The sequence below is a fragment of the Haliaeetus albicilla genome, chromosome 11 (assembly GCF_947461875.1).
Source record: "Haliaeetus albicilla chromosome 11, bHalAlb1.1, whole genome shotgun sequence".
Lineage (NCBI taxonomy): Eukaryota > Metazoa > Chordata > Aves > Accipitriformes > Accipitridae > Haliaeetus > Haliaeetus albicilla.
Window position 1 is genome coordinate 25533639 of NC_091493.1, and position 24113 is coordinate 25557751.

The following is a 24113-nucleotide window of genomic DNA, read 5'->3' on the forward strand; positions in this document are numbered from 1 at the left end:
CGCTCGGCCGGGCCGGCCCCGTCGGAAGCCGGGGAGCGCCGGAGCTGGAGCCGGGTGGTGCGGCGCAGCGAGGAGAGCGCTGCGGGATGCGCTCCCGCCGCCGCGGGGGCGCCGGGCACCCGCCTTGGCCCGTGAGTTGGGGGGGGGGGGGGGGTTGGTTTGCTCCGTGAAGTTTCCCGGGGACTCCCGGCGCGGGGGGGAGGAGGAGGAGGAGGTGGCTTTCAACTCCGGCACGGTCACCGGCCCGGAGAGAAGTTGGTGGCGGGTGGAGCGGGACGGTGGGCACGCAGCCTGGCACCGCAGCGTGGAGGGGATGCGGGCTGGGCAGGGTGGGAGGAAGGGGGATGAAGGAGGGGATGGGGACGGGGATGGGAGGATGCTGGGCTGGGGTGGGATCGGGCTCAGGAGGATGGAGCGGTGATGGGGGTGCGGGCTGGGACTGGGGGAGCACTGGCAGGGGTGTCAGGATGGTGAGAAGCGAGGGACGGCTCCTCTTTCTAGGGGCACTTGTGCTTGGTCGCAGCTGAGCCCGTGGAGGGGCTGGGAGCTGTGCAGAGAGGGGTCCAGCAGCCCATCTGCCTGCATGGGAAAGGGCTGGCTGTGTGCTGGTGGGTCTGAGCCCCCCAAGGACCTGGTGTCCCTTTGGGCTGAGCTCGGAGGCTAAGGTGACTGCTCATCTCCACACTGCATTAGCTGCTGCTGGCTGAGCCCCAGCGTGCTGGGTCCAGCACTGAGGAGTCCTGCATGGGAGGGGACAGGGACAGGCCAGCTGGCAGCTGGGGGCTTTGGGCCTGTCAGAAGCATCTGTGATGGGATGTGTGCACAGGCCAGGGTCTGTGAGAGAGGTGTGGGAGGGAGCAGTGCTGAGCCCACGGCAGCAGCGAGCAGCTGGGGCAGCGGGACTGGGGCTCATGGGCTTTGGCCGGAGCAGAGGCACTGCAGGGGCTGGGCTGGTTGGGGCGGAGGTGCTGTGGAGGGGACACTGCTGGCATCCTTGGGCAGCTCAGCTCCTGTGGAAGAGGGGCTGCTGGGTCTGCGGGACGTCTCCTGCCTGTCCTCTGCCCTGGCGGGTACAGCTGTGGCAGCCTGGGAATGGCAGGAATGGGAATATGGTGTTACTGGGGCACATGCATCATGTTATCATGGGGTGCTGTGATGTCACCTTGTTGTCCCTGCTCTGGGGTGCCTTTGGGGTGTGATGGGGCCCCTGCTGCACAACGTCGTAGCGGTGCTGGAGGTGGCTGCGGCCCGGGATGGGATGTTGCTGCAGTATTGGAGCATGACATCACGGGGGTGCATGATATGGTGGGCAGCAATGTCACGGTGGCATGCAGGACGGGATGGCTGCACAGAGAGCCAGCTCCCACCCTCCCCATGATGTGGGCTGAGGGCTGGAGATGTGCATGTGGGTATGTGAGGAGCCCTGGGGACAGCATCTCCCCACCTGTGGTGAGGAGTCTGGGGCACAACCCCCCGCCTGCCCCATGGCTCCCTTCCCAGTCCTATCCCACTGTCCCCGCAGAGCATTGCCAGCCACAGTCACGCGTGGGGACAGACGAGCCCTACATGCTGCATCCCTGCCATAGAGCCAGTACCCTGTCCCTGCACTGCCTGGCTGCACCCTGTGTGGGTGCTCATGGCACTCCCTGCCTTGCTCCCATCCTCCTGCTGCCTCTACCCCTGCCTGGCAGCTTGGCTTTGTGTCACTAGGGTTAGCCATGCTGAGCAGGCACCATGGGATGACCGCAGCTCCTGGGGTGACCTTGCCACCACATGCCACAACACAAGCCGGGATGTGGCTCTGCTGGGACAAGACAGGCTGAGCTCTGCCCTGGGTACAGGCAGGACCCCATAGCCTCAAACCTCAGGTGGAGCTTCATGCCTGGGCCTTGGTGCTACCAGTAGCACACTGGGAAACCATGAGGCCTTTCCCAACTGCCATGAAGGGCCTGAGCCTCCTCCCTCCCCCTTCCCAAATGGCCTGGCTCTGGGCCGTGCATCCCTTCCCCATGGCACCAAGCCCCCGATCTGCTGGGAAAAGCCTTTTGTCTCCAATCAGGAGCATTGTTTCCTCCTGGATAGGCTCCATCCAGCCTGGAGGGATTTCTGCTGCAGCTGGTTGGGGCAGGGGAGTACCTGGGGAATGGGCCAAGCTGTGGGGAGCTGGAGGGGAGGCAGAGCAGGGAGAGCCCTGCCGGTGGCCTGGAGACAGCCACCCATCACCCAGCTGTGGCTGGGGGTGAGGGGGCACTGCTCTGCATCAGCACTGTGCCTGTATGTCCACATGTGGATGGCTCTCCCCCATGCTTACTTCAGTGAGCACAGCATGGGGCTTTGGCAAAGGCTCCCCCTCCCTCACTGCCTGGCATGGCAGAGTGACACCCAGGGACTGTCCCATCCCTGCGCAACCCAATGAAACCCCATTCCCATCACATGTGCCTTGTATGGGGCACCTGCATCAGGGAAAGACCCAGGCTCCTGCCCCTGGAGAGCCACTCCAGACAGGACGGCAGGCTGATGGACACAGTGCTCCAAATCTGGCTGGGTGGTGGAGACCATGGTGCCAGAGGGGGGCTGGCTGCACATGGGTCTGTGGGAGGATGTGGGTCAGGCCAGGGAGGGAAAGGGAGCTGCACAGAGTAGAGCTGGGTACACACACACACATCCACCCTTGCAGCTGGGCCTGGGGAACAGATGGGATTGGAGGGGGAAGGGAAGCAGGACCAGTGCAGTGGGATGCAGGGCTCTGGGTGTGCTGGGTGGTGGGGCTCAAGGCTTCCTTCCTGTGTGGCTGGAGGACAGCCCCTTCCCACCCAGCCAGGTGGGCATGGAAGCTATTTGGTTGTGGCAGGGGAATCCTGGCCCCCCAAAGACCCTTGGGACAATTCCCATTCCCAGGGTAGGTGGCAGCAGCCTGTTCCCTGCAGCCCAGTGGGTCTGCCAGGATCTAAGCCTCCGGCATCTTCCCCTCTCCAAGCCAGGCACGTGTGGCACCATGCAGCTGCCACAGCTTCCTTTGCTCGCTGGCATGGGGACCAGCTGGCAGCGGGGCCATTCACCTTTGTCCCCCTGCCAGTGCTTGGGGGTAGCCCTGCCCAGGAGGATGGCACAGTCACATGGAGCAGTGTCCCCCACCTTGGTGGCCAGGTATCCCAGCCATCCCTCTAGTCTGCGAAAGCAGGACAGGCTGTTTTTGCTCCCAGCTGGGGTGCTGGCACATGGGTTCATGCCCACAGCCCAGGGATGCACAGATTGCTGCTGGGCTCTTCCCCTCTGGAGGGGATTGCCTGACCTGGTGTGAGGGCTGGCCATCCTGAGTGCCACCTTGCTCATCACCTGTGCTACAGCCAGGTCAGAGCCAGCTCCAAAATCTCTGCAACCTTGCCAGCAGTGCTGGCAGACACTGTCGTCCGCAGTCCAGGTTAATTGAGCCTCTCCTCCCAGTGTCCCGTTCCTCCCAGCATCTCCTTCCTGCGGTTGCATCCCTGTGCAGAAACCTTCCCTGGCCAGCCTGGGAGGAGCTCGCCCTGCAGAGACCCTGGGAGGAACAGTGCCAGCAGGGTGGGGAAACTGAGGCACACAGGAGTCACCTGGCAGAGTATCCCCATGTTCTCTCTGTGGCCTTCCCAAGCTCTGGAAGACCAGCTGGACGGGGGAAAAGCTCCTCAGCCTGCCTGCCAACTGCCTGCTTCCTCTGGCCCTGCCAAGGGAGCAGCGATTGGCATCGTGACTTGCCAGGATCTTGGGTGCCAGCAGCCCCTGGGGGCAGGGAGAGCTGGGGCTGAGCCCAGCTTTGTCAGCAGCCCACAGCCCTCCTGCTGCCTCCCCAGTCCCTCCCATGGGATGGGCTCCCAAGGTCCCACTCCTGCTCAGTCCCACCTCTCAGCTCACTGGAGCACGGTCTTGTCCCAAGGAAGCCCTGAGGGTGAGCTGCACCTGGGAGGGTCCGTGCATGGGGATGCCAGAGCTGTGGCAATCCCCAAGGATCAGGGGGCTGGTGGGGTGGCACAGGCTGGGGTGGGTGACAAGGAGTGGAAAGAGAGTGTCTCCTGTGCAAGGGTGGTGGGGATGCTCGAGCACCGTGGAGCAGGGTCTCCTCCTGGAGCTGATGGGCTGCAGGTCTCTCCCAGGTGCCCAGGATGCTGGCACTGTGCCTGCTGTCCCTGGCCTGGCTCAGCGAGGGCTCCCAGCGCAGCGAGCCCATGTTCGCAGCCGTCACCCACCGCCTCCTCCCACCTGACTACGACAGCAACCCCACGCAGCTCAACTATGGTGTGGCCGTCACTGACCTGGATGCCGACGGTGACTTTGAGATCGTGGTGGCGGGGTGAGTGGTGCACCCAGTGCCTCAGTGACAGCGGGAACTGGTGGCCCTGCAGGGCCAGAAGCTCCTTGCTCCTTCGTGGGCATGTGGCTGGCTGGGGGGTTGTGCACAAGGGTGGTGGGATGGGGGTCTGCATGCACCCACTTGTATGTGTATGTGTGTGCACCCACATAGGGTGCTGATGCCAGCTGGGCGCCTGCGTGGGACCACGTGGGTGCCCCCATCCAGGCCCTGGGGCCAGGTCCCCCCTCTACAGGGCAGTGGCAGCTGCCCAGCGGCTGGGGTCCACCCTGCAGTGCAGAGCCAGCGTGTCCCCAAGCCGTCTCAGCTCCGCTGACAGGACTCAGCGCTCTCCGGAGATTCGGTTAATTGGCTGGAGGTTTTTTATAGCCCTTTATTGGAATGATGGCTTGGAAGGGCTGGCAGGAGGCAGGGAGCTGTGCGCTGCACTGCTAGTGCCTGAGTGGGGCTGGACATGGAGCAGCTGCTGCCAGCAGGTCTGGCCCTGGCCGGGGACAGCAGGGGCCATGACATGGGCTCTGTGTGTGTGTGCTGGCATGGCTGTGAGCTGCTGGTGCAGTATGTCTGTGCACACACCACCATGTTCACCCCTGAGGGAGCCTTGCACACACAGGTGCTCACTTGGAGGGGACCCCTCACCCCCAAAAGAGCCCGTCTGAGGTGGCTGCAGGAGCCAGGGCACTGCGGTGGTAGGCAGAGTCCAGCCCTGCCACGGTTCTGAGCATCACCCTGGGGCAACAAACTACGGGCAGCACTGGGGACCCGCTGAGTGGTCCAGGACACTGCTTCCATCTGGGCTGAGCCAAGCAGCCAGCCGTGGTTTTGTAAGCGGCCGTGGTGCCCGTTGTATAACTTGTTTACTGGTGCCCCGGGCAGGAGCGGGCGGGGAGGCTGTGGGGCGCAGCATGCTGAGAGGATTTGCCTTGCGTGCCCGTTTCCCTGCCCTGGGAAAGGGCTGCAAGCAGGGACCTGCGCCCCATCCTGCCTGCTGGCCACCCAGCCCCTGCCTTGGCATTGCCCTGGGGTACCCAGGCCAGGTAGACATGGGGTGCCTGACATGTGCTGGAACAGGTCCAGGCTGAGCCCTCCTCATCGGCAGTCAGGAGCCGGCCCTACATTTGGGTGCTGAGGACAGCCCGGGGTCCTTGGCCTCCGTGGACCATGCAGGTCTCTGCTGTGCCCATCATGGGGAAAACCTGGTGTCACACCCGCTGTCCCCCCAGGGATGGGCTGGGGCCTTTCATCCTGTCCCCAGGCCTCGGGGAGCCATCACCCCTGCTCGCACCCACAGGTACAACGGCCCCAACCTGGTACTCAAGTATGATAAGGCACGGGGACGGCTGGTGAACGTGGCGGAGGATGAGCGGGACTCCCCATACTATGCGCTGCGGGACCGGCAGGGCAACGCCATCGGCGTGACAGCTTGTGACATTGATGGGGATGGCCGTGAGGAGATCTACTTCCTCAACACCAACAACGCCTTCTCTGGTGAGCCCCACTGGCGGCTGTGCCCCAAGCCCCGGGCAGGGGGGGAGCTCCCAGCACGGCCGCCCGTGACCTTTGGTGCGTGAGGGATGTGTGCGGGCTGGAGTTAATTTCTCAGTTGAATGGCTCCATTGATTGATGGCAGCACGGGCGGGATGCTGAGTCCAGCCATCCGCCGATTCAGCACTTCCAGCTGCCCACCGCCCTTCCAGCAGCACCCTGAGTGGGACGGCAGATTTCCCCACCACCCCTGGGGCTGCCCTGCCACAGGGACCCTGTGCTGCAGATCCCAGCTGTGCCCTGCAGCAGCTGTGCCCCTCCGTGCCGTGGCTCCCCTGTGCCCACTGGACCAAGCCAGGTCTAATCCTGCCCTGCTGGTGCTGTCCCAGCTCCTGGGACATCTGTCATGGGGAGGACAGCTGCATGCCCCAACGTGGCACCGGGCATCCCCAGAGCTCCCTGGGTTGGTGCTCCAGCCCAGCTCTGCCCCATGTCCCTGTCCCATAGCCCTGACCTCCAGGCAGTGGATCCGTCTTCCTGACGCTCCTAATTACTCGGGCTGGCGGTGCCTGCTGGCACACCTGTCCCTAAATCAGGCGCTGCCATCGGTGCTGTCACGGGCAGTGCAGCTCACTGCCTGTGCCTGGCATGGAATCAATTTTTTTTTTACCTTCCTGGGGATGATCTACAGGGCTGCGCCCCATTGGGACACATTTTACTTTAATGAGTTGATTCTTCTGTGTGTCTCCTGGCGGCCCTTAAGGGTCATGGGGGCTCTTGCAGCAGCAGCCTGGCCCCATGGCACTGCTGGGGGCTGTGGGGGACAGAGCAGAGGTTTGGGATGCTCTGGGAAAAGGGTACCTCTTCCACAGCCTCCCCTTGCCACAGGGCACCCTCCTCGGGAGGAGGCGGGATGCTGCAGCTCCCTGACCCGTGCCCCCCCCAGGCATGGCCACCTACACGGACAAGCTCTTCAAGCTCCGCAACGGGCGCTGGGAGGACCTCCTGAGCGACGAGGTGAACCGGGACGTAGCCAGCCGCTTCGCCGGGCGCTCTGTCGCCTGCGTGGACCGGACGGTGAGCAGGCAGGGCAGGGGGCAGCTCCACTCCCTTCCCACCCCCTGTGCCCCTCCAGCCCTCCCCTGCAGGGCGCCGGGGGACCTCTCCCCTTGCATGGGCACCAGTCCCATCCCACCCCCCGCTGGGGCCGGGGGTGTCCCCAAGCAGCCTGGGACTGTCAGGGCTGGCAGCCCCCCCAGCCGTGGGGACTGCAGGCGCCTGTCCACACGGTTGCCGCCAGCTGATAAACGTGCCTGTCGAGGTGATTTATGTTCCTGTCACCTGCTCTTTCTTCTTCCTCCTCCTCCAGCGGTTTGTTTCCAAATGATTATCACTAAATCAGGGTCCAGCTGCTGCACGGGACAAGGGGAGTGGTGGGGATGGGGGGGACCTGGCACACTGGGGATGCTGTGGGGGCAGGGTGCCCCACGCCGGCAGCATGAGCCTGGGGACCACAGAGCTCCTGAGACAATGGGCCATGTCCCCGCTCCCGGGGTGCTTTTCACCATGGGCTTTGCAGAGCTCTTGCTCAGCATGTGGTAGCGGTGCCTGGTCCCATGGAGCCATGAGAGCATCCAGCCCCACGGCAGGGGTCCTGAGGTCCCCGTGGAGATGGGTTTTGGGCGGGTGGGTGCTGAGGAGGTGCTGCCGGCCACAGGGCTCCGGCAGGTACTCCATCTACATCGCCAACTACGCCAGCGGCAACGTGGGCCCCCACGCCCTCATCGAGATGGATGTGGCTGCCAGTGACCCTGCCCGCGGCATCGTGGTGCTGGTGGACGTGGCTGCCCAGGCTGGTGTCAGCAAGTATACAGGTACTCAGCTGCTGTGGCCCCGTGGAAGGGACGGGGCACCGCTGGGCACGGCGAACATGGGACCCCGTCGCAGGCAGGGCAGTGCAGTTGGTGGCCTGTGCCATGCGTTAGGCTGCCTGACTGCCCCATCTAGTGGCAGTCCCACGGCCCGTGGAAGGGACCAGGACCACGGGATGCCCACCTGGCAGGACCCCCGTGCCCACCATCACCTGGGCTGATCCCTCCACAGCATCTGCAGGGCGGGCAGTGTGGCATGGGGATGTGGGTACACAAACAGGGCAGTGGGGAGTGTGCCAGCCTGCGTCCCATCCTGCCCCACCACCATGGGTACTGCTGTTGTGCCCTGTCTCCCCAGCAGTAAATTGTCACTAATTAGGAATGTTGTCACCATGGCGATGGCAGTGATTAGGGTTGGGAGTGACACAAGCGGCTGCCAGGCCCAATTAGCTCCTGATGAGAAGGATTGAAGGCAGGAGGTGGATGAGGAGGTTGTCCTGGGAGCACTGGGTGGGCAGTACCGAGGGGGCATGGGGGGGGCAAGAACTCCACTAGGGCAGGGTGCCAGCTGTCCCCTCACCCCAGGGCTGCTGTCCCCAGGGGGTCGTGGGGTGGCCGTGGGCCCCATCCTGAGCGACAGCGCCTCCGACATATTCTGCGGTAACGAGAACAGCCCCAATTTCCTCTTCCACAACTGGGGGGACGGGACGTACCGGGACGTGGCGGCTGCTGTGGGTGAGTAGGGGGAGCCAGGGGGAGCACCCAGGCGTCGGGGACCTCAGGGCAGGGCTGGCTCTGCCTGCCCCCACCTGCATGGGCTGGTTGTGTGCAGGGTAGAGAGACAGCCCCGGGGACCCAGAGCCCCTCTGACCACCGGGGGTGGCCGAGGTGCACCAGGGCATCCATCGGTGCAGGGATGCAGCCCTGTATGGGGACGACCTGTCTGGGGACCACGAGGCGCATCCTGGGAGGCATCCCGGGGAGACAGAGGCAGGGAGGGGGTCCCGTCTCCCCCCATCCCCTTGTGGCTCCCCAGGACTGGATGACCCCTACCAGCATGGACGTGGCGTGGCGCTGGCTGACTTCAACCGCGATGGCCGGGTGGACATTGTCTACGGCAACTGGAATGGGCCGCACCGCCTCTACCTGCAAAGCGGGGCCCCTGGGCGTGTCCGATTCCGGGTGAGGGCTGGGACCCCCCCCCACTGCTGGCTTTGCTACTGAGCCTCTTTGGCTGGGGGGGGGGGGGGGGGGCGCGGCTTCACTCTGATTTGGCTTTGAGCCCCAGTTCCCAGAGAGGAGAGGACCCAAAGCACCAAAGTAGGACCTGGTGTCCCGCTCACCATGCCCATTGTCACCCCGTACCCATCCCCCCCACAGGACATTGCCACCCCCAAGTTCTCCATGCCGTCCCCCGTCCGCACTGTCATCGCAGCCGACTTCGACAATGACCAGGAGCTGGAGGTTTTCTTCAACAACATCGCCTACCGCGGCTCCTCTGCCAACCGCCTCTTCCGGTAGGAGCCCGGGGGGGCCGGGGCAGCCTTCACCCGGCTCTGGGGGGGTCAAGCAGCCCACACGGCACAGGTAGGCTCAAGGGGCTCCTCTCCAGCAATGCCACTGCTTGGGCTCAGCTAATAAAAGGCGGCGTGACTGAGCCCTTCCCGGTGTCATTACCAGCCACTGCAATCATGCCTGCAACAGCCCCAGGGGTCCCTGGCACCGCTAATTAGCAGCTGCATTCAAGCTTGTTCGTGGCTCCTGTTAATTGTGGGGGTCAATTCCTCATTAGTGCTATGTGGTGCCTCCTCACCTGGTGTGTGGGGCGGTGGGAGCTGGTTGTCCACCTGGTGTTGGTACCCATGGGTGGATGGAGCGCAGCAGCATAGCAGGGAGTCCCTGGGGGTGGTCTCTGGTCCCAGAGGGATGCAGCAGTGTTTGGGGATGGCATTTCTGCTCCACGGTTCAGACCCACAAGAGCCAGGCTCTCATGACATCCCTGTCAACCCTGCATGGAGGGGGGACGTGAGGCCCTAACAGGCAGGGGCCAGTCCTGTGCCCCATTCACCCTGCATAGCCATCAGGGCTGCCACCTCTCTACCATGCTGCTGCGGGAGAGGACAGGCACTTCCCAGGAAGGTGCTGGGGACTGCAGAGGCTGGTACTAACACCTTGTCTGTGCTCCGCAGGCTCATTCGCAGGGAGCACTCTGACCCCATCGTGGAAGAGCTGAATCCGGGGGATGCACTGGAGCCCGAGGGACGGGGCACGGGTGGGTCCCCCTGGCCCTGGCAGTGGGGGCCCATGCAGGGGGTGTGCCACAGAACTGCCTGGCACCCTCTATGCCTGGGGATGCTGCATGCCTGGCTGAGTCACCTGCCTGCTCCCCACCAGCATCCTGAAGCCCCTCATCACCCAGGAGTGGCCCCAAGCTTTCTCCCTCCACCCGTGCCCAGCTAATGGTGCCATCTCCAGTTGTTCTGCAGGGCTTCACTCCTGGGGGGCTCCTTCCTGGGTGCCCACTGTTCAAAGCCAACCTCTGCATTTGGGAAGGGGCCAGGCAGCCTCCTGTGTCTCACAGCCCCCAGAGAGCTGACCCACCTGATTGCAGGGTGCCACCCATACAGGGACCCTTATTCCTGCATTGGGGTTACCCCATCTTCCCTATTGCCCGGGTACTGCCAAGAGTGCTGCTGCTGCCCGTGGGAGCCCACACTGGCAGCAGGGTGTAGTGCTGGGAGATGTAGAGCATGACATGATCCTGTCCTTGCAGGGGGTGCAGTGACAGATTTTGATGGTGATGGGATGCTGGACCTCATCCTGTCCCATGGCGAGTCCATGGCACAGCCGATCTCCATCTTCAAGGGCACCCAGGTGAGTCAAGCAGGGGGTCCTCGTGTTGTCCCCATCCCTTCCACCTCTCCTTGCTGAGTCTCCCTGCTCCCTCCTCCCTTGCAGGGCACCACCAACAACTGGCTGCGCGTCATCCCCCGCACCCGCTTCGGGGCCTTTGCGCGGGGGGCCAAAGTGGTGCTGTTCACACGGCGCAGCGGGGCCCACCTGCGCATCATCGACGGCGGATCAGGATACCTCTGTGAGATGGAGCCTGTGGCGCATTTTGGACTGGGTGAGCTGGAGGGACAAGGGGCACACCCCTGGGCAGGAGCCACCTCTGCTGTCCCGGTGCCCTGCAGCATGGTAGTTACCCATACCCGTTACCCTGGGCATGGTGAGCTCCAGGGGAGGCTGCAGGCAGGGTGCCCAGCCACTGCAGCCCTGCTGCAAGGGGCAGCTGCCCCCTTCCCAACCCCCTGCCTGCTGCTTTGCCCAGGCACCAGGGCTTTCTCTGCCCATTAACCCTCCCCTGGCTCAGCAGAGCTGGCAGCCAAGCCTGCAGGGATGTTCCCTGCCCCATCCCATCATCCCCACGTGCACCCCTCAGGCTACATCCCTGTGCACGGGCTGTCAACACGGGCACCTGGGGTGCAGCTCAGGGAGCAAGGGGAGGCTTTGCCCCTCCATCCCTACCACCCCCCTGGCCTCCTTTCAGCCCCTGCCCATCCCGGAGACCCCCCCTCTGACGGGCTGCCCGCCTGCAGGGCATGACGAAGCCAGCAGCCTGGAGGTTACCTGGCCGGATGGCCGCGTTGTGGCACGAGCTGTGGCCAGCAGTGAGACTAACTCCGTCCTGGAGGTCCCTTACCCCCTGGACCTGGAGGAGCCGCTCCTGCCTGCCCTGCTGGAGGTGAGGGCCAGGTGTGAGTGCAGGGCAGGAGCCTTTTGGGGGGCAGGAATGAGGGGCTGGGCTCTGCTGGCTCGGTGGCTGCCCAGGGCTGATTCCTCCCCATCCCAGCTGTCTCCGCTTCTCCCCAAATGCAGTGCGGGCAGGGATTCTCCCAGCATGAGAACGGACGCTGTGTAGGTGAGTGGCTGCTGGGGCAGAGGCATGCCTGCACCCGGGATGCTGCAGCATGGCCCCGCGGGGGGCACAATGGCAGCACCCTGCTACAGGGAGGTGGCCGCCAAGGAGGCAGCTGGGCATGCAGGCAGGGCGGCTGTATGGCTCAATAAGGGGTACAGCTGCCTGCCCGGCACATGGCCTGGGAATAGGAGCAGCAGCATGCTCTAGAAGGGGGGCTGTGGTGTCATGGGGAGGGAGGAGAGCGCTCTGCCGGGGCAGGAGGCATGGGTGGCATGTGGCGGGCATTGTGCTAGAGTCACAAGCAATGGAGGGGCAGCAGGGATGTGGCAGGGTGGCCGGGGCCATGCCATGAGCCTTCCGGGCAGAGGCATGGCTTGTGCGTGGCTAGCTCTGGGGGAGTCATCCAGCATGTGCAGGGGGAACCAGAGAGGCCATGGCCGGCTGCCCCAAGCTCCCAGCCCAGCCATCTCACACCAAGGCCCCTCTGCTTGCAGACACAGATGAGTGCATCGAGTTCCCCTTCATCTGCCCTCGGGACAAGCCCATCTGCATCAACACCTATGGCGGGTACCGCTGCCGCAGCAACAAGCGCTGCAGCCGGGGCTTTGAGCCCAATGAGGACGGCACGGCTTGCGTGGGTGAGTGATGGCTGGGATGCCCTGACCCCATGCCACCGCAGCCTGGCCAAGCCAGTGGGCAGCAGCCCCAAAGCACCGCCCTGGGATGCAGTTGCACCCTTGCCAAAGGCCTGGCCGCATCCTGCAACCTGCCAGGTGGCTGCCCAGCCACCTCCACCCTCTGGCTCTGTATCTGTTCTTCCTGCACCTTCCGCTGAGCTGCCACTGACCCCCCCCCTTCTCTCTTTCTCTCTCTTTTTCTCTCTTGCTCCTTCTCTCCTTCTCTGTGCAGCTCAAGTGGCCTTTTTTGGGGGATACCCCTCCGCCGGGAGCTGGTCCGGGCCCCCCCACAGTGCCCTTCTCCCTCTAGTCCTCGGACTCTGCCTTTGCCTCTATGCACTTTAACCCCTGCCCGTAACACGCCAGAGCAGCCTTGGCGGAAGGACCGGCCGGCCTCTGCCTGTCTCTTTTTCTCTCTCTCTTTCTCTCCATGTCGAACCACCCTGGAAGCGCCGGCTGCGCCCTGCTGGGGTGGCCTGCGGTGGGATGGGCATGGAGCTGTGTCTGGGAAAGGAAGGCAGTCCCAGGGCAGCACCCCTTCACCGGCACCTCCTGCCCCAGTGCTGCTCCTGCCATGCTGGCGCTTCCTGGGCGGTCACTTGCTCCGTCGCCTTGATACCGTACCATGTGCCTGCTGGTTTGGCCTGCGACGTGTGTGCTTTGCCTGCCCCCTCCTCGGTAACGGGGACTCCCCTCCCCAGCCCTGGCAGAGGCGGGTCCCCCCGGCCCTGCGGGGGAAGGACCCTCCTGGTCTGTTTTTTAATGTATTGACCCCACTGTTTGGAGTCGGACCCTGCTCAGTCTTCCACCCCCTCTCCTGGAGAACCCCCCTAATAAACTATATCCTGTCTATTAGCCGGCCTGCTGAGCTGTGGGGGGCAGGGCTGTGCCCGTGCTTCTGCCTACCCTGCCCCGGGGCTGCACAGGGAGGGGGCTTGGGGGGGGCACCCCCAGCATCCCCCAGCTCTCGCTGCCCGCGGGCCAGGAGCTAGCTGGAGGGCGCATGGTGGCCCTGGGCACCTCTGCCCCTGCCCAGCCCTGGGAGCACAGCCAGATGTGCAGCACTGGAGGGGCTGGGGTGCAGCAGGCAGCCCTGCCCACACCGCAGCAACAGGGCTGTGCTGCCTTCCCCCCGCCTGCTGTAACACCGTGCCGCTCTCTTCCCCACCACCAGACATCGACGAGTGTGCTCAGGGCCTGCACAACTGCAGCCAGCTCTGCACCAACACCCCCGGGGCACACGTCTGCCACTGCAGCCCGGGCTTCCGCCCCCTTGATCCCACTGCCAGCCAGTGCCTGGGTGAGTACCTGCAGGCAGCGGGGCCGGCAGCCCACGGTGCCCACCCACCTGCCGCGGTGCAGCCGTGCTGACCTGCGAGCAGGGATGCTGGTTCCTGGGGTGCCCCGTTATGCTCACAGCCCTGGTCCCGGCCAACCCAAAACACGGGGGACAGGTTGGACAGACTGTGGCTGTGCAGGAGTTGATGGAGTGAGGAGGCATCTGCCACCCAGCAGCCTTGGGGACAAGTGGTCGCAGGACCACAGCTGCGTGACTGCAAGCACTGGAGATGCCCTCGTGTCTCAGCTTCAGCCAGCCCCAGAGCTGGCCCCCCCCACTATGCCCCCTCCATCCCCTGCCCTGCCCATGCCAGATGAGCCCCATACCCTTGGTACAGCTCTGACCCTCTCCCCTTCTTTTCCAGACATAGATGAGTGCCAGGCACAGCCTGGCCCCTGCGACCATATCTGCCACAACAGCCATGGCTCCTTCCACTGCCACTGCCGCCATGGCTTCTCCCTGGGCATGGGTGGGCGCTGCCGGCGCAACTAGCCCACCCTGGCACAGCTGGGTGCCCCCAGACCCGTGTCGGTTGCGCCCAGTGCCAACTGAATAAACCCTTTCCTGCACTGGTTTCCCCGTGGGTCCCTGTCACTGGGACCACATGACTGCTACATGGGTCTGTCACTGTCCCCCCACCAACTGGCCCATCCCTCCCCCTTATTTCCCCCATGCTCACCCTCCTTGTGGGGCTCTGCACACCCCGTTGTGCTGGGGGATGCCCAGTCTGGCTCTGTGCCCCCCCCCAGCATCACCCATTTGACACAGGAGGACACAGGGCAGGCAACAGGGGATGAAGCGTGGGGTTTATTGAGGAAGGCCTCCATGCAGGGGGGGCCCCAGTGGGAACGGCAGGGCCAGGGCCACCCTGCACACATGCCATGACCAAGCCAAAGGGAGTCCCACGGGGCAGGGTTCTCCCTCCAGGACCCTGGGAGAGCAACGCCAGCTCGATTCAATCCTGCATCCAGGAAGGGACTCTTGTCCTTGAGGTGCTGGATATCACAGGGACCCTCCTATTCCCCCCCATCTGACCCTGGCCCATGAACCCCCACACCTTGCAGCCAGGCCCAGGTGCCTCTCAGGGTCCCCACCACAGGCCAGGCTGAGAATTGGGGTGCTCGTGGCAGACACATGCAGGATGCGTGGGCAGGGGAGGGCTCAGCAGCGGGAGAGGAAGGGTCCTGGTGGAGCTGCTCCACAGGGCACCCTCCCTGCATTGGGCAGGTCATGGGGCAAAGCAGGCAGGGGGCTGCCAGCAGCCAGGTGCGGGCAGGCTCTGCTGGGACCGGGCAGGGAGCCTGGCTCGCCCATGCCATGGCTTGCCCTCCACTATGCTGGGCCATGCATGAGCCCGGGGCACATGGCACAAGGGCAGGAGCCTGCCCAGCACTGTACCTCCCTGCCCTGGGCATGGCGCTTGGGGCTGGGGAGCCTTCTGGGTCCAGCTGGGGATGGCACTGGGTCAGGCAGGGAGCAGAAGCAAGTGCCCAGTGTCGTGGGCAGTGCTGAAGGATGCTGCTGGCGAGGATGCTGGGGAGCAGCAACGGACAGTGTGTGGGACAGGGCTGGGGTGAATGCATGGCACCATCATGCAGCTGAAGCGGCACAAGGGTGCTGCCAGGCACCCTGGGCAGCAGGCACGCAGCAGCTGAGCCCACCCTGCAGCACCAAGAGCAGGATACCCTAGGGAGGGGGTGCAGCAAGAGCTGGCAGTGCCCGTGGGCATGGGGATAAGTATGTGTCCCCCTTTAGCGCTGCCTGGGCCTTTGCTGGTCCTGCTGCTCCCCAATGCATGGCACAAAGGGCGCTGCCAGCTGGGGCTGCCCGTGGCAGGGCAATCTCCTTCGCTTGGGGCAGGGGCAGCAGCGCCGAGCACCCGGAGGGCTGCGGGAGCCCCTTGGCACCGATTTGGCTCAGTGGGAAGCACATGGGATGCCCCAGCACCAGCCCCTGCCCACAGTGGGTCTGAGCAGGGCCAGAGCCACTGCGGGGGGCACAGAGCAGAGGGGGGTGGGCAGCCTCACTGGGCAGCCCCTGGCCTCCCCCTCCCACCCACCCTGGGCTCAGAAGCGGGTGCTCTGGTAGTGCAGCCTGCGGAGCTCGGAGAGGCCACTGTCCCGGCAGTACGAGTCCCTGCAGGGACTCCCTGCCAGTCACCGGCCCCCTGCCCCACCGCCCCCACCACCGCTGCTGCTGCTGGAGCTGCCGCTGCTGGAGCTGCCACTGCTGCACCGGTCCTCGTAGATGGAGATCTCAATCTGGGCCCTGCTAAGGATCATCAGTGAGACGGGCTGGCCCAATTGCCCAGCACCCACTCCTGGTGTCCCCCCCACCCCTCGCTCTTGTCATCCCCCCAGCACCCTGCTGCCCAAAGGATACAACCCTCATGCCACGCTCCAGGGGGTCAGTGAGCAGCAGCCCCCGCGGCGCATAGATCTTCTCATTCTGCTCCTGGATGTACTTGGAGATCTTCTTCAGGACCTGCTGGCACGCAGAGGGATGGTCAGGGCCTGCCAGCACTGCTGCCTGCTCTGGCCTCCAGTCCCCCCTCCTCCCTGTGTCATCCCTGTGCCCACCGCCAGGCCTGCAGCCACGTCCATCCCTCAGCCCTCCCCTGGACCTCAGCACCTTCTCATAGTGTGTCTCCATGCAGAGGAAGATGAAATAGGCGGTGGCACAGGCCAGGCACCCCTCCAGGTATGAGCTGCCCCCAATCTTCTCCGCCTCAGCATAGAAGCCATTAAGGGTTTTCACGGTTTCCTCGAAGAGCTGCCGCTCGATCTAGAGCAGAAACCAGGGTGAAGAGGAGTCTGGCCAGAGGCTGACCCCCTGCACTGCCCTGTCCTCATTCCCAGTGGGACTTGGGGAGCACTTAACCCTCTCCTCCCTGCCCAGCTGATGCCTCAGCTCCCTGGCCACTGCCCACCTCCTGCCCATGCCAAGACCTGCTGAGCCTGCATCCCTTCACTAGAGCTTCCTGGTCCTCAGGAGCACCCAAGCCCTTGCAGACCAGGCAAGGCAGCTGTGACTGCATGCATCCAGCAGCATCGGCTGGCCCAGGGCCATACAACACCTCATGGGGGCCCCATGCCTTCAGACCCCTCTTCCCCCTGACCCCCCATAGGGCACAAACACAGGGCACCCCCCACCCTGTCCACCTGCGAGGCTCCCTACCCGGCTCTCCAGCTCGGGGGGGAATTTTGTCTGGAACTGGCACGTGGTCCCGTCGCTGTAATCCCGCTGCACGAAGACCTTGGTGGCCAGGGATGCACTACGCCGCAGCTCCTGTAGGCTGTGCACCTGAGGGGCAGCGGGGTGAGCCGGGGGGCTGCAGCCGTGGGGGGCCGGGCATCCCTGCTGGGGGGCTGGGGGCCCGGGGAGCAGTGCCATTCCCCCAGTGTCAGGGGCTGCAGGCTCGCACACCTGGGGCAGGGAGCCCCCAGCATGGGCTGTGTCATGCCGTGAGCTGCGCTGGAGGTGCGAGGCCCGGGGCAAGGGGAGGATGGCGGCAAGGGGAGGATGCTGCGGCAGCCCCCCACTCAGAGCGTGGGTGAGTGCATGCGGGCCCTGCTCTGGGCTGGTGCCTGGCCTCACCTGCACCGGCTGCTGCACCTGTGGGTGTGTGTCCCCTCGTGGGCCACGGCCCAGGGAGGGAACAGTCCCCTGTCCCCGGCAGCACCCCAGCACACAGCCACCCCAGCAGCTCCCAGGTGGGAAGAGGGAAGGGAGCTGAGCAGGAGCAGGGGGCCGGGCAGCGGGTCTGCAGCAGCAGTGCAGCGGGCAGGCAGGCTGCAGCGGGGCAGCTGCACAAAAGGAATCGGCAGCCCCGGCAGCAGGCGCTCAGCCCAGCCCTGCCAGCCCTGACACCCCACGGGGTATGCGGGCTCACGCCAGACCCCCAGGCTCTGGGCCACGGGGCAGCTTTGGGGAGCTGGAGTGGAGGATGGAGGGGCCGGGTTGTGCCAAGGGCAGGTGTCAGACCCCTCCCCGTGCTTCCCCTTGGGTAACATGGGGCCACCACCTGCTGTGTGCCCCACAGACCCTCTGCCCCTGTCCCGGATCCCACCCACGGCACCTGGGAGAGGGACCCCACAGCCTCCCCTCCTCCCGGGGCAGCCCACCCCAGACCCACGCCGCTCCCTCCAACAAGGGCACCCCGCGCCCTCCGCGCCCTCCGCGCCCCCCCCCCCCTTCCAGGCACCCCATATACACGCCGGCCTTTCTGTGCACACACCAAGCATCCCTCCCAGCCCCACACTACCCCCCACCCCCCAGTGCACCCCGCGCGGACCCCAGCCCCACGCTGCCCTCCCACACCAGCGCACCCCCACGCCGACCCCTTCCCTCCGCGCCCAGCCAGCCGATGGCGGCGGGCAGGGGAGGGCAGACCGGGGGGGCTCCGCCGTGCCGCCGCGCACCCACCTCCGTGGCCATGGCGCGGCGTGCGCCCGGGCCGGGCCGGGCCGGGCTGGGCTGTGCCGGGGCCGGGGCGGGCTGGGGAACCGGCGCTGTCACCGGGGCCGTGCCGAGCCGCGCGGGGGGACCGGCGCTGTCCGCGGTGCTGCTGTGCCGAGCGGCGGGGGCGGGCCCGGCCGCCCCGGTGTGCGCAGCCGCCCGGCCCGCCACGGCCCGCCCCGAGGCGGCGGGGATGGGCGCCCGCCGCTAGGTGCCCCTGGAGGACGCGACCCCGTTGCTGGGGACGGCGGTACCGGGGGGCCGAGTGGCCCCGGGGCCGGCCCCAGCGGGGGGCTGCTGCCGTAGGTCCCGGGGGTCCGGCCGGCACTGCGGGTACCGGGACCCGGCTGCCGAGGGCGTGCTGCCGTAGGTCCCTGGGGGGAACTGGCTGCTGAGGGGGTGCCGCTGGAGGTAACCGGGGGTCTGGGCGGCCGTGGGGCTGGCCCGGTGGGGGTGCGGGGGGCCGACCGTGGGGCTGGCAGCCTGCCGCGCCAAGGGGCCTCGACTGAAGCTGTTTGTTTGGGAAGGATTTGCAGCTGGTGCTGCGCTCTGGAGCGGGTGCTGCGATGGCAGCACGGGCAGACATCAAAGAAGGGAGCTAACGAATTCCCTGTTATCTCTGCCCACTGACAGCTCAATTTGAGCCGGAGAAATGCCAAACGGGGGGAACAGAGGCTCTCCTGAGAGGCGAAGGAGGGGGTTCTCCCAGCTGGGGCCATGGTGAGGCACGAGGGATGCGGTAGCTGGGCACAGGGCCCTGGTCAGGCAGGAGAGCAGCCAGCCCTTCCCTCAACACCTGGGCGATGCTGAAGGCAGCGTGGGGCCCTGCCAGCACATCTGCTCAGGCTGCTAATGCAGCATGGCCGGCTGGCTGCAGCACAAGGGCCCTGATGAAACAGGGGCAGCTTCATCTGACTCCTGGTCCCTGCCCTGAGCACCAGCCCAGGCTTTGGGCAGAGCAAATAGAGGCAGAGCCCTGGGGTGGCTGGCGGGCAGCCCCTGTACTCTGGAGTGTGGCAGGGTTTGGGACCAAGGGACCAAAGGACACGTGCAGGCAGGGACCCGAGTTGAAGGGCTCATCTCCCCCATAAGCACAAAGCTATGGATCCCACAGCTTTCAGGAGGAACCTGCTGCTCCCATGGTTCAGAGCAGCCCTGCCGGCCCACACCCAGGAGCAGTGGGGTACACCCTGCCCAGATGGTGCCACAGAGCCAAAGGACCCCCCTCGGGGCGGAGGGGAGGTGAACTCTCCTATGTGCATGCACACAGATGCAGGCATTTGTGCATGCACTTGCATGCCCACATCTGGCTGCACCCCCCATGCATGCACCCAGGCACACGTGCACGTGCTTACACACCGAAGCGTGTCCCCAGATGCCCCCAAACCCAGGCCCTGCATCCCAGTTCCTTCCCGTGCTGCATGTTGCCACCACGTCAGGGCTCGCCTGCCCGCCTGGCAGCGCCCTGCCAGTTGCCATGGCAATGCTGAGCCTGCCAGGAGATGAAATTTGCTCTCCCACACCATGGCGAGGGGCCGAGAGCAGCTGGCGGGGGGGGCCAGCTGTCCCCCTTGCCCCAGGTTCTGCCCATCTGCCTGCACCCTGCGGTGCTGCCCCAGGATTGAATCTTCTCTGGCTGTACCAACCCAGCCCAGGCGCTGGACCCTTGGTTCTGGGCTCCAGCTGCCTCACAAGCCATGGACCTGCTGTCTGCAGGACCAGGGCACGTGTCAAGGAGTGTCCTTTGGTGGGACATCTTCACCCCATCATGGGGGGCTGTCTTCTGCTAACCATACTACCCAGGAGCAAGCCTTGCCCAGTGGCAGGCAGGACACAGACAGCCTGGACGTGCCCCACAGTGCTCCCCATCACCACACAGCCCCTGGCCCTGCCCAAGGTGCCTGCAGCCCCCAGCATCTCCAGAGCCCACCAGGCCCTGCCAACCCCCCCATGCAGGATGCACCATCATGGGCTTTCAAGTTTTAACCAGAGCAGGGACAGGCCCTGCTGGTTTCCATGTAGAGGGGACAAGCTGCTGCCGTGCCATGCCATGCCATGCCATGCCATGCCATGCCATGCCATGCCATGCCTGCCAGCAGGACAGGGCAGAGGTGGAAGGAGGCTGGCATAGCTGACAGGATCCCAGGCAGTAGGAGCGGGGGCTCGGGGCAGCCCCAAAGTGCTGCGTGGCCCTGCTGCCCCCCGCAGCCCCCAGCTCTGGGCGGGGGCTGGCAGGGTGCCTGCAGCAACAGGGCTCTGGCCCTTCTTCTCCTCCATCTGCTGAGCCCTGAGGGGCTATTTTTAGGCTGCCTGGCAGCAGGGGCGGGCACTGCATGCACAAGTGCTGCCAGAGCTGCCTTTACTCCCCTGCCTGAGTCATCCCCTGCACCTGGAGCAAGGGGGCTCTGACCTGTCCCACAGACAGACCCCACAGACCTCCCCTTGCCCCCAAGGGACAGGCATGGGGCACACTTGGGGCCCCTACAGCCAGCCCTGCACAGCCAGCGTGCCCGTGCCCATCCCACCGTGGCAGCCATGGCACAGCTGCGCCCCTGCTCTAGCCCCTGCGCTTGCCTCCCAGGCCAGGACCAGGGAGTGTCCCCAGTGCATCCCCCAGTGCACGGTGCTGGACCCTGTCCCAGCACCCCGTCCTTCCTTGCAGTCCCAGCATGGTGGCTGGGGACCGTGGAGGACAGCTGGAGCCCTGTGACCAGCCTGGGATCAACGCCTGGGGCCCCATCCTGCACCCGCTGCATGCTGAGCCCCCTCCACAACCTGTCAGGGCTGTCAGCAGCTCTGGCTCCGCTTCAAAGGGGCCACGGCAGGGCCAGGCCCTGGCAGCTGCTTCACAGGGTGCTGGGGGGGCTTTCATTAATGGGGGGGAGCATGAGCTCACCACCCCAGCGAGGACAACGGTGACATTTGGGAGGCATGCAGAGACAGGGGGGCACGGTGATTAGCTGATAACCTTTCCTGAGAGACACCAGGTGTGTGCACCAGTATGGGGGGACAGGGAGGGTAGATCCCCCACACTGGGAGATGCTGGAAAACAGCTCCAAGTGCCCCAGCCTGCCCTTTCATGTGGGACACAGACACTGCCCCAAACTGGGGTCCACCAGCCCTACAGTCTGGGCACCCTGAGGCTGGGCGCCCCTCTGCAGCGCCTGCAGCACCACTATGTCCAGCTGTGTCCATCCCAATGGGTGGTGCCAGGGAGCCCCTGCAGAGGGTGGGGGCAGCCCCCCCAGCACGAGTGCACAGGGAGGGACACAGCATCCTCCTGCAAACAGGCAAGCAGAGGGGGACATGGTTTTGGAGCAAGGTGCCAAGGTCCAGCTTTGGCAAAGGTGCCGGCCGGGAGCCAGGGCTGTGCAAGGATTGCCCCTGCGCCAGGGATGGGCCTGTGCTGGGAGCAGACGTGGGTGGCATTTCCCACCTCCCCGGCGGGGCAGGGGGGCAAGCAACACTGCAGAGAGGGTCCCCGTGTCCCCATGCATGGTGCCACGCTGCGAGGCAAAGGGGCTCTTCCCCAGAGGCGTCCCCACACAGGACGTGCCCCTGCAGAGGGGGGCCGGGGAGCTGGGCCGCGGGGGCCAGCAGTGAACAGGGGGTCTGTGTGCGGGCTGGCGGGAGCTGGGCAGGGCCAGGAGCTGCCGGGGGGGCTGGGAGGGCGCCAGGGCAGCCTTGGCCCCGCAGCTGGGCCGGGAGAGCTGCCAGCCGCATTCCTGGAGTTGCCGGACCAACGGGAGCGTGTGTGGGCGCAGGGCAAGTGCACAGCCACTGCTGCCCCTGCCCGCTGCCCACCCCACCGGTCCCACGCCCCCGGGCCAGCTCGGGCCCACGATGCCCCCAGACATGCCCCAACATCCCTCGGCCAGCCCCCAGCAAGGCCACCCCTGCAGAGCTGTGCTGCCAACTCCGCATTGCCCCCCCATGCCAGGGTGCTCTGTCTTGGGAGCTGCCAGACACCCCGGGATGCAGGTCCCTGCACGGCCAGCCCTGGCGTGCTGTCGCCTCCCAAGGGTCCCTGCTCTGTGGTGGGTGCAGCCCATGCCAGGCACTGATGCAGCCTGGGAGCCTGGAGTCCCAGGAGCCTGGGATGGGGCTGGAACAGGGAGGATGAGAGGATGGAGAGGACAGGAGGATGGGAGGGAGCCTACCTGGAGCCCACCCAGCCTACCCAGGCCCAGGGGATGTGTCTCTGCCCACAGAAATAAGGTCGGCAGCACCAAAGCTGTGTGGGAGAGAGAGCAGAGACACAACGGGGGAGGACAGAAAGAGGCAGCCAGGACCCTGCCCAGCATCTCATTTCCCAAGAGCCTCCTGCTCCCCTGGCTCAGATCGGCTCCGTGCTACAACCAAGCACAGGTCCCTGGGGAGGGCCCACAGTGGCGAGGGGGCACCCCCAGGGGATGTCCTCTTACCATGCCACCCTGGCTGGCTGTCCCTGAGGTCCCCACCGTGGAGGAGGCAGCCCCCATGGCCCCGCTTCCAGTCTCGCTGCCGTGAAAACTGACACAGGCGGTGGCACAGCCAGCCAGCTCCCTGGAGTGACAGGCGCAAGTGTCAGTCACCCAGCCGGCTGCGCGGGTGCAGGATGGGGATGTGGGCACTGGAGCAGCCTGCACATACAGGACACAGGGAAGGGTGCCAGCTCCAGCCACCCTGGGACCATCCCCTTCCCCGCGTTACAGCTCAGATCTACCTTCCTTGGGACATCCCAGGTGGGAAAAGGTTAAGGAAGCAATGGGCATGCAGCAGGGACCCCCCCACCAGAGCAAAGGCACAATCTCAGCTCCGGCACAAGGCTGTCAGGACACCTGGCAGGGCGGGAGCAGGGGACAGACACCCCTCTCCTGGGGCCAGCCCTGCTCTCCACAACGTGGCCATGTTGCCAGGAGGTGACTCAGTGGCTCTAATGAAGGCATCGTGACAGACGGGGGGGGACCAGGCCAGCTGGCAGGGAGCCCCTCACTCCCCCTTCCCAGCCCCGCCAGCCCCTTGCCTTCATCTGGTGGGGTGCCAGCTGGCACAGGGTGCTCAGCAACACCAGAACTTTCCTGGGAGAAACTATGGGTGCTGGGGGGCTGGACCGGGCTGGGGGACAGGGCGGGCTGAGAGCCAGGAACCAGTCCATGGCCAAGAGCAGGACAGCACCAGTACTGGGAGTGCCATGGGGACCGCTCCGGGACATCACACACCCATGGGGCAAGGTGTGCTTGGCATCCCGCACACTGGGAACTCCATCCCACACACGCAGACTCCCTCTGCCTCCACCTCCCCACTCCTGCTCCCAGGCCTCTCCAGCCCCTTCCCAGCCCAGCTCCCACGGCAATTATGCCCTGCCCTGGCCCATCCATCATGGATTAGCTATTTTCTATCAGCATTTATCTCCAGGCACTCTCACCCCTGCTGTGAGAGCCCGATGCCTCCAGCACCCTCCCTCCTGCTACTGGGCAGCCCTGATAAAGGGCCACTCTATCTTATCGTGCTCCCTGGCAGTTACACATTAATGGTGCCATCTCCGGGGCTTGGCCGGGGCAAGATGAGCTCAGTCCACCCTCGGGCTGGCAGTAAGCATCACTGGGTGATGTGGTGACAGGCGCTGTGCCCAGCACGGAGGGCATGGGTAGGGCAGGCAGGCTGCAGGCAAGTGCAGGTTGTGGGGGTGAGGTTCCCAGCATGGCCCCAGAGCAGATGGATCCCACGAGGGCTGGGGGGGGAACAGTCCCTGCCCCCAGCCCAGGGCAAAGGGCAGTTGCTATCGCTGCCTGCACCGGGCTGTTTACTTTGTCGCCCATTAACAGAGCCACCTTATCCAGCGGGCAGGGGCCAGAGGTGGCCCAGAGCCTGTTGGCCAGGCAGGGGCATCAATCATGGGAAGGGGAGGGGGCGCCCCAGATAACCCCTGCAGACAAATGGGTTTCTAATAGGGTCTTGAGCCTTGCACCCCCCTGGCCCAGCCCATCTCCAAGGGAATGGGGGAATGTGGCCCCAGCAGGGCCCTCACCCTGCT

General features: G+C 65.4%; 2 protein-coding genes across 7 annotated transcripts; one reads left to right on the forward strand and one right to left on the reverse strand.

Annotated features, from left to right (window-relative positions):
• Positions 1-33: 33 nt before the first annotated feature.
• Positions 34-14203, forward strand: CRTAC1 (cartilage acidic protein 1). Of its 5 annotated transcripts, none has more exons than XM_069796746.1 (16): positions 34-131; positions 4131-4327; positions 5637-5833; positions 6777-6907; positions 7548-7704; positions 8302-8436; positions 8738-8883; positions 9082-9218; positions 9891-9973; positions 10475-10575; positions 10660-10828; positions 11301-11446; positions 11581-11623; positions 12118-12261; positions 13475-13600; positions 14004-14203. In XM_069796746.1, the coding sequence occupies exons 1-16, from the start codon at positions 87-89 to the stop codon at positions 14129-14131; spliced, it is 2085 nt and encodes a 694-aa protein (XP_069652847.1). In that variant the 5' UTR covers positions 34-86; the 3' UTR covers positions 14132-14203. The 5 variants fall into 5 exon arrangements, with proteins under 5 accessions (XP_069652847.1, XP_069652850.1, XP_069652849.1 ...); XM_069796747.1 differs by having other exon boundaries at positions 39-131; positions 4120-4327; XM_069796749.1 differs by lacking the exon at positions 11581-11623 and having other exon boundaries at positions 14004-14158.
• A 225-nt stretch (positions 14204-14428) lies between these two features.
• On the reverse strand, positions 14429-22591 carry GOLGA7B (golgin A7 family member B). Of its 2 annotated transcripts, none has more exons than XM_069796751.1 (5): positions 22522-22591; positions 16817-16942; positions 16271-16423; positions 16022-16123; positions 14429-15900 (listed from the first exon to the last, which is right to left on the reverse strand). In XM_069796751.1, the coding sequence occupies exons 1-5, from the start codon at positions 22576-22578 to the stop codon at positions 15796-15798; spliced, it is 543 nt and encodes a 180-aa protein (XP_069652852.1). In that variant the 5' UTR covers positions 22579-22591; the 3' UTR covers positions 14429-15795. The 2 variants fall into 2 exon arrangements, with proteins under 2 accessions (XP_069652852.1, XP_069652853.1); XM_069796752.1 differs by lacking the exon at positions 22522-22591 and adding an exon at positions 18065-18280.
• Positions 22592-24113: the final 1522 nt, after the last annotated feature.

Bases quoted from the DNA above. Each gene is read 5' to 3' on its own strand.
- CRTAC1 (XM_069796746.1), top strand. From the start codon at position 87: ATGCGCTCCCGCCGCCGCGGGGGCGCCGGGCACCCGCCTTGGCCC. The intron at 8,884-9,081 runs GTGAGGGCTGGG...TCCCCCCCACAG, and splicing joins CTGGGCGTGTCCGATTCCGG to GACATTGCCACCCCCAAGTT. The intron at 10,829-11,300 runs GTGAGCTGGAGG...GCCCGCCTGCAG, and splicing joins TGTGGCGCATTTTGGACTGG to GGCATGACGAAGCCAGCAGC.
- GOLGA7B (XM_069796751.1), bottom strand. From the start codon at position 22,578: ATGGGGGCTGCCTCCTCCACGGTGGGGACCTCAGGGACAGCCAGCCAG. The intron at 16,943-22,521 runs GTAAGAGGACAT...GCTGCCCCTCAG, and splicing joins CAGCCAGCCAGGGTGGCATG to GTGCACAGCCTACAGGAGCT. The intron at 15,901-16,021 runs GTATCCTTTGGG...AGCAGGGCCCAG, and splicing joins TGGAGCGTGGCATGAGGGTT to ATTGAGATCTCCATCTACGA.